This window comes from Mustela nivalis (genome assembly GCF_964662115.1).
Source record: "Mustela nivalis genome assembly, chromosome: 18".
NCBI lineage: Eukaryota > Metazoa > Chordata > Mammalia > Carnivora > Mustelidae > Mustela > Mustela nivalis.
The window spans coordinates 44,328,952-44,337,009 of NC_139037.1; the positions used below are offsets into that span (position 1 = coordinate 44,328,952).

At 53.7% G+C, this 8,058-nt stretch overlaps 1 protein-coding gene across 3 annotated transcripts in view; it reads left to right on the plus strand.

Moving 5' to 3' along the window:
* The window catches only part of RYR1 (ryanodine receptor 1), a 107,612-nt gene extending 99,575 nt beyond the window's left edge, over positions 1 to 8,037 (plus strand). For all 3 annotated transcript variants that reach the window (XM_082709066.1, XM_082709067.1, XM_082709068.1), the window contains 11 exons: positions 136 to 266; positions 1,980 to 2,022; positions 3,382 to 3,512; positions 3,601 to 3,661; positions 4,117 to 4,263; positions 4,542 to 4,676; positions 6,632 to 6,788; positions 7,176 to 7,240; positions 7,337 to 7,437; positions 7,624 to 7,675; positions 7,806 to 8,037. In XM_082709066.1, the coding sequence (XP_082565192.1) occupies positions 136 to 266; positions 1,980 to 2,022; positions 3,382 to 3,512; positions 3,601 to 3,661; positions 4,117 to 4,263; positions 4,542 to 4,676; positions 6,632 to 6,788; positions 7,176 to 7,240; positions 7,337 to 7,437; positions 7,624 to 7,675; positions 7,806 to 7,901 (1,119 nt within the window). In that variant the 3' untranslated portion in view covers positions 7,902 to 8,037. The remainder of the gene's footprint in view (positions 1 to 135; positions 267 to 1,979; positions 2,023 to 3,381; positions 3,513 to 3,600; positions 3,662 to 4,116; positions 4,264 to 4,541; positions 4,677 to 6,631; positions 6,789 to 7,175; positions 7,241 to 7,336; positions 7,438 to 7,623; positions 7,676 to 7,805) is intronic.
* Positions 8,038 to 8,058: the final 21 nt, after the last annotated feature.

Consider the following 8,058-nt stretch of genomic DNA (forward strand, 5'->3'; position numbering starts at 1 on the left):
CCTGATTGCTCTGGGGAAGCTCCCCAGACGTGGGGTCTCACCCCCATGCCAGCAAGATCTCCCGCCTCACACTGAGGCTGTGGTCTCCTTCTCCATGGCCTGATGCCCACCCCTGTGCCTCCCTGAACAATCCAGGTGCCCCTAGTGATCTTTAAACGGGAGAAGGAGCTGGCCCGAAAGCTGGAGTTTGACGGCTTCTACATCACAGAGCAGCCTGAGGATGACGACGTGAAGGGCCAGTGGGACCGGCTGGTGCTCAACACACCGTAAGGCCCGGGCCCCCACCTCGGGGCGGGTGGAGAGCACAGAGCTGGGTTTCCACTCTGGGCCAAGCCTGGGCCTCAGAAGCCTGAGGTTCTGGTCACTGCCGGCCCTGACTCAGATCCCTCAAGCCTCAGTCTTCCCCTCCGTAATATGGACAAATTTTCCACGTACCTATGGGGGTGCTGGTGACACATGGAGATCCCCCGGCGCCAAACCCCAGAGATTCTGGTTCACGGAGTCTGGGACAGGGCCCAGGAACCTGCATTTAAACTCTGCCCCAATGTGTGATTCTTACCCAGCTGCCATGAGTAGGCGATAGAAAATCACTTGGTTTTTTAAATTGACCTCAGAGAGGGGACAAGGGTGTGTGAGAGTGATGTGGTGGGACTCCAGACCCCCAAATTGAATTCCCAGCCCCCTCTGGCACCAACCCCCCACCCCTACCATCAAGTCCTATTTCATGTGCTCATACAGTGGAGCCATGTCATCTCTAGAGTAAGAACACCAGGTCAGGCTCAAAGCCTGGGTTGGCCACACCCTAGCTGGGAATTCTCAGTCAAGTCACTGAGCCTTTCTATGCCTCCATTTCCGAATCTATAAAAGGAGGGTGAATAATAGCACTGAGGATCTTGTAATGAAAAAATGAATTCGTGTAGTTTCTGAGGCACAGTGAGTCCTGGGTAAGTGTTGGAAGTTATTTTATTATGGGGTCCTGCCCAGGAGAGGTGGTTCAAGGAAGGGAGAGAAGCCACACCAAGGACATCCTATGCTCTCATTGTCACCATTAAAGGCACGTCTAACTTCTACACATTCAGGTGCACACGCTTCACAGAGTAAGGGAGAAACGTCTGTGTATTTTTTAAAGATTTTATTTCTTTAACTGAGAGGTGGGGAGGGGCAGAAGGAAAGGGAAAGGGACAAGCAGACTCCACACTGAGCACAGAGCCCGATGCAGGGCTTGATCCCAGGTCCCTGAGATCACGACTTGAGCCAAAACCAAGAATTGGATACTTAACCAACTGAGCCATGAGGCGCCCCGGAAACATCTGTTTAAAGTTGTGTCTGCTCAAGACCTTGACCTCTAAATACCATTTCCCACAAAAAGGAACCAAGCTCCTCAGAGAAGCAGCAAATTTCAGGGCTGGGGTGGGGACGTGCAGCCAGCTGGGGTTACCTTGTGTCATGGAGCAAGGATGTGCTCAGTGGAAAGCAGCATCCAGAAGGGGCTCCCGCTGGACAGGTCAGGGCAGTCTGGGCCTCGGTAAGGAGAGGAAGTGCCACAGATCGAAACACATCAAATAGGTCTGAACTCATGGATTCATGATAATCCTCAACGCCCAAACCAACGAAACTCATTCCCCATCTTGGCAGGATTTTAGGGCATCAGCCTGTGAATATGAAAACTGGTAACTAATGGGCCAGAATCATCATCCAAAGAGCTTACATCAAAGGGAGGGTAGTTTTGTCTTTTCTGCACCTCCCGCCTCCGCGTGCAGGACTGCTGCCTCCCTCAGGCTCCACCAACAAGTTGGGGTCATGGTTGGCCTGGGGCAAACTTCCCCTGGCATGAGGTCTTTAGACCCCAACTCCTAGGGGGGCGCAGCCCTGCTGGCGGGGTTCCCTGTGTGAAAAGCGTTGGAACTTCCGCCCACCCTGGCCTGGCTGGTGGCTGGCCCTTCCCACCCTAATATCTCTGGGTCTCTCTCTTTCGGCAGGTCTTTCCCCAGCAATTACTGGGATAAGTTTGTCAAGCGGAAGGTGAGGACATGGATGGGGAGGTGGCAGGGCCTCCTGGGCGGGGTTTTTTTTTCTTTTTACCATTTTATTTATTTATTTGATAGAGATCACAAGTAGGCAGAGAGGCAGATAGAGGGAGAGGGGGAAGCAGCCTCCCCACTGAGCAGAGAGCCTAATGCGGGGCTTGATCCCAGGACCCTGAGATCATGACCTGAGCTAAAGGCAGTGGGCTTAACCCACTGAGCCACCCAGGCGCCCCAACTGGATGGGGTCTCTTGCTGCCACCTGGATGTGCCGGCCCTGACAAGCAGTCGCTTTATGTGCAACCCTGGGCAAGGGGTTTTGGCTACCTCAGTTTGCCCATCTGGAAATGGGCACAATAATCCCACCTCCCTCTGTGATGACATGATATGTGGAACGAATGCAGCAGAGTACCTGGCTCGGAATGAGGACCCAATAAGTATTAGTTAAGAAGGAGGAAGTGAAGTGTACAGACTCCAGAGCTGGACTGCCTGCTGTTCTGCCCCTAGCTGTGTTGGCCTTTCTGTGCCTTGGTTTCCCTCAGATTCAAAGTGGGGTTATTGTAAGAGGGCTGACCCCACAGGTGGTTGTGAAGATTACATGGGCTCCTGCATGAGCAGTATCTGGCACCAAGGAAAATTAGATCCTTCGTTTACTCAACAAATATTTATCGAGCACCTGCTTTGTGCCCAGAATTGCTTTAGGGGGCTGGAATCCAGCTGCAAACACAACACTCAGGCTGTCAAGACAGATGCTGAGCACATTTATAGGGTTTATGTGGTGATAAGTGTTGTACAAGAAAAAAAAGTGAAGAGGGGAGTGTGTGTGTGTGTGTGTGTGTGTGTGTGTGTGTGTGTGTGTGTGTGTGTTGGCCGGGCATAGGCAGGAAAGGACACACCAGTTAATGAAGTGAAAGGGTGACTTAGGTAGAAATCTGGAGGGAGTGTCTTAGGCAGGAGGAAGAGCCAATGCAAAGGCCCTGAGGTAGCAATATGCCTGGTTTATTTGAGGAGCTGCAAGGAGGTCCTTGTGTCTGTGTGGCTGGAGCAGAGTGAATGAGGAGGGTGAGGAGGAGAAGATAAGTTCACAGATGACAGAGACCCAATTATATAGGGTTTCTTGACTACCAATCTGATCTTAATAAATTATCTCTATGAATTTGGCTAATGAATCAACTGAAACTTTATCACTCTTGGACCCTCCCCCTGGGCATCTGAAGAAAGATCTGGCCCTTCTCTCCAGAAAGATGCACCCCAATTTCTCACACAAAGTTCAGAGTGTCCCCAGCCTCACCCCATGCAGGCTGTGGCCCTCCCCAACTCCAGCCATGTCCCCACTGCCACACACTCCCCTACGCAGGTCCTGGACAAGCATGGGGACATCTATGGGCGGGAGCGGATCGCCGAGCTGCTGGGCATGGATCTGGCCACACTGGAGATCACAGCCCACAATGAGCGAAAGCCCGAACCACCACCGGGACTGCTCACCTGGTGAGTCGGGGCCTGGGGTGGCCAGGGAAGGTGGCCAGGGTCTGAGTATCAGGCATCTGGCCATCCCTCTTCCTCTCGCCCTGCACAGGCTCATGTCCATTGATGTCAAGTATCAGATCTGGAAGTTTGGGGTCATCTTCACAGACAATGTGAGGAGGGGCCCATTGGTGGGGGAGGAACTATAGAAGAAGGGCCTTTGGGGAGCTGGGGCCCCCAGAACCCCAAACCGGGGATTGACTCCTGAGCCCCTGTGCACCTCGGCCTGTGAAGCCCCCTGGTCCCTCAGGCCCCTTGTCCCTCAGGTGCTCTTGAATTCTCAGACTATGTCCTTCAGCAAAGGGTTCCCTCTGCCCCAGGGATGGCTTCTCACCCAGAGTGCTCCAGATCCTCCAAACACTCCCTAGGCAGACATGACACCCTGACCCCCAGAGCACTCCCATTCCTCTCAAATGTTCCCAGGCTCCCTGTTCCCACAGTGCTCCCTAACCTCGCAAGTGCCCCTTGACCCTCCTGAGCACTCCCTGACCCCCTGAGTGCTCCCCATGAGTCCCGCATGCTCCCTAACCTGTGTGCTCCTAACCTCCCTGACCCTGTGTGCCCACAGTCTTTCCTATATCTGGGCTGGTACATGGTGATGTCCCTCCTGGGACACTACAACAACTTCTTCTTCGCTGCCCACCTCCTGGACATTGCCATGGGGGTCAAGACGCTGCGAACCATCCTCTCCTCCGTCACCCATAATGGGAAGCAGGTGTGTGGAGGAACTGACTGAGGGCTGTGAGCCTGGCGGGGATGAGCTGGTAGTCTGAGTAGGGGTGGATGAGGGGGCAGGGCTGGGTGGCTCCTGTGAGGAGGGGCAAGGCCGGGTGGGCTGAGCCAGGGTGGGTGTGCCTGGTGGGACTGGGGAAGGAGGGCCACACTGGCTGACAGTTGCAGGGGAGGGGGTGGGGGGTGCTGGGGAGGCTGGGCCTGGGGAGGGGCAGGCTGAGCACGGAGATGACAGCACCCCCCCACCCCCTGCGCCTCCAGCTGGTGATGACCGTGGGCCTCCTGGCGGTGGTTGTCTACCTCTACACCGTGGTGGCCTTCAACTTCTTCCGCAAGTTCTACAACAAGAGTGAGGATGAGGATGAGCCTGACATGAAGTGTGACGATATGATGACGGTGAGCCCCTCCCCCTGGCGCTCGAGGGCCCTTAGCGCCCGTCTGTCAAGGGAGTTAATAGGAGAACCCACCTTGCAGATTTACCATGGGGGCCTTTGAACGGCGCCAGACATGGAGTCAGTGTTCAGCAAGCGTTCGTTGCCGTTGTCGTGTTATTTGAGCCTTTATTTTTTTTTTAAGATTTTATGTATTTATTTGACAGACAGAGATTTCAGGTAGGCAGAGAGGCAGGCAGAGAGAGAGGAAGGGAAGCAGGCTCCCTGCTGGGCAGAGAGCCCAATGCGGGGCTTGATCCCAAGACCCTGGGATCATGACCTGAACCGAAGGCACAGGTCCCACTGAGCCACCACGGCGCCCCTATTTGAGCCTTTAAAGCTATTATTGTTGGAAAGGTGCTCACACATTGTGCCCCTGTCACTCACGAGCCATGAGATTTGGGGTGGTCTGCCCAACCTCCTCATGCTCTGGTGTCCTCCTCATAAAATGCATGTGTCATAACAGTGCCTCCAGCCAACGGCTGATTGTAGGACTCCATGGAGCTCCCTCAAAAGTCTTACAGTGGCACCTGGTGTGTATTAAGTATTGTGTAGGTGTTAGCTACTCTCATCGTGATCTATGAAAGCTTCCCCCAGGGGCGGCTCTGTAGGTGGAGCGAGTATGTGGTTCTTGATCTCTGGGTTGTAAGTTCGAGCCCGGTTGGGTGTAGAGATTACTTAAAAAAAAAAAAAAAAAAAAGAAAAAGAAAAGAAAGAAGGAGAAAATTTCACCCAAAGCATCAGCATGCCATGCTTGTTTATATGTTCTCTTTTATTCTGATAATTTGTGGTCATGACCCAGACTGAGCTGTGCCTATGGAGGCATGGGCCACAGTGGAAAAGAATGATCTCATGGCTATTGTACAAGATGTCCTGTACTCTGGCTCCTTGCTCTCAAGACACAATCCAGCCCCTCAGCCTGACATTTGAGGCCCCGCCAGACCTAGTCTTGCCACGCATAGCCCCATTCCCACCACAGTCACCAGCCTGAACTCTTAACCGAGACACAGGGTTCTCTCACTTCCTGGGGACACAGAAAGAACAAGTGGAAAATCTTTCGCAAGTGTCAGGCAGACCGTGCCCCCCTCCTCACTCAGAACCTTCTTGTAGCTCTCTAGTGCTGTGTGATAAAATCGAATCCCTCCCCTTGGTTCACAACACCAGGGAAAAGCCAGCTTTACCTGAGTCTAACCACAGTCTCTCTTGCTTTTTTGCTCCATGGCTGCCTGTCCTCTTTCGGTTCCCCTAAGACCATGTGTTTCCTCCCACCCAAACCCTTAGCATCTGACATTCTCTCCTTCTTCCACCACAGGCCCCACGTCCACGCCCCTCTCTCACTTGACACGTCACCTTTCAACTTAAATGCTGCCTCCTACAGGAAGCCCTCCCCAACCATCAGCTAGCCTCATTTCTCTCCCTGCTCTTGCTTACTGGAGCTCTATTTTCTAGCCTCACTGAACCTCTTTCAGTTCCTCCTGGAGCACAATGTATTCTTTGCTCCCCAGCGGTGACATAACGCATGTGGTTTTCTCTGCCTGGAACACTTTCTCCCACCTAACACCTCCTTCAAGTTCCAGCTCTCACTTGTCCCCTCTTCTAGAAAAGTCCAGCCTGATCACCCTGAGTCAGGCTTTAGAAGCTTCAAAGCTTCCTGTGCTCCCTCTGTTTCTCCCCTGATCGCCCTGTGCTTCCCCCCGCCCTGGCTCTGCCCCCTCTGCCTGTGTCCTCCCTATCACAGCCATGATCACTTCTGGCCTGTCACTATCTGATGCCATGTTTGTGAGCCGTGGGAGGGCAGGGCCCAGAGCTGACTTAGTCACTGCTGTGTCTGCTCGTTCCCTCAGTCCAGGGCCCTGGAGGTACTTGGAGAATGTCGGATGATAGAATGTATGACCAGTATGCTTGTCACCCGCCCCCCAGTGTTACCTGTTTCACATGTACGTGGGTGTCCGAGCCGGTGGGGGCATCGGAGATGAGATTGAGGATCCAGCAGGCGATGAATATGAGCTGTACCGAGTGGTCTTCGACATCACCTTCTTCTTCTTTGTCATCGTCATCCTGCTGGCCATCATCCAGGGTCAGTGCTGGTCAGGGTTGTGAGAGTGGGGAGAGACTGTCTCCTTTAAGAGTGTAGTCGGCCTGGACTCATATCCTGGCTCTGCCTCTTCCTACTGTGAGACTTTAGGCAAGTCACCTCTCTGGGCCTCAGTTTCTCCATCTGCAAGTGAGAATATTAATGATCCTAACCTCGCAGGGTTACTGTGAGAATGAAGTTAATTCCTAGGTGTTTTGCTCATAATAAGTGCTCAATAAACACTAGGTGTTATCTTCAGGAAGCAGGGATAAGATGAGGGAGATGGGGCGTGGGAGGCAAGGCTCAGAGGTAGGTAGCCCGAAGAGGGAGGAGTTTGGGCTGGGTCGGAGTTTGGGCACTGACTCGCACCTGCTGCACCTGCTGCGGTAGGCCTGATCATTGACGCTTTTGGCGAGCTCCGAGACCAACAAGAGCAAGTGAAGGAAGATATGGAGGTAGGTCGAGTCTGGGGGCGACCCAGAGGGAATCCGGACCCCGGAAGGGGAGGGCGTTGAATGGGCCGGGATTCTGATGTCCCCCGCCACCCATAGACCAAGTGCTTCATCTGCGGGATCGGCAGCGATTACTTTGATACGACACCGCACGGGTTCGAGACCCACACGCTAGAGGAGCACAACCTGGCTAATTACATGTGAGCACAGGCCGGTTGGCCAATCAGGGCGGTGGGTGGGGCGTGGCCACTGACAGCGAGGGGCATAGTGCTGGGCATCGGCATCAGCCCGTTAGGTGTGGTATCGGGGTGGATGGCTTCCCGGCCAGCCAATCAGGAGAAAGTTAGCGTAGTCGTTAACTATCTCCGTTGCCCTCCCCACCTCAGGTTTTTCCTGATGTATCTGATAAATAAGGATGAGACGGAACACACTGGCCAGGTAAGGGAGTGGTAATGGGAGGACTGTGGGCAGGAGTAATAAAAGGTCAAGCAGCAGGTGGCAGTAAGAAGCTCATGTCGGCATGAGCATTTGAAGATGTGACCAAGTCTTCCCCGTGCCCCAACTCTAGGAGTCTTACGTCTGGAAGATGTACCAGGAGAGATGTTGGGATTTCTTCCCAGCTGGCGATTGTTTCCGCAAGCAGTATGAGGACCAGCTTAGCTGAGACCCCCAGCTGGCCCTTCACCCCCAACCTCAAGTGCCTTATTCTCACAAGTCTCTTAGCCCCCAAGCCCTCCCTCGAAGGCAGCTGGGGGACGTGACCATGTACTGGAGAAGTAAAGTCTGTGCTATACCCCTGACATCACTGTGTTGGGTTCTTG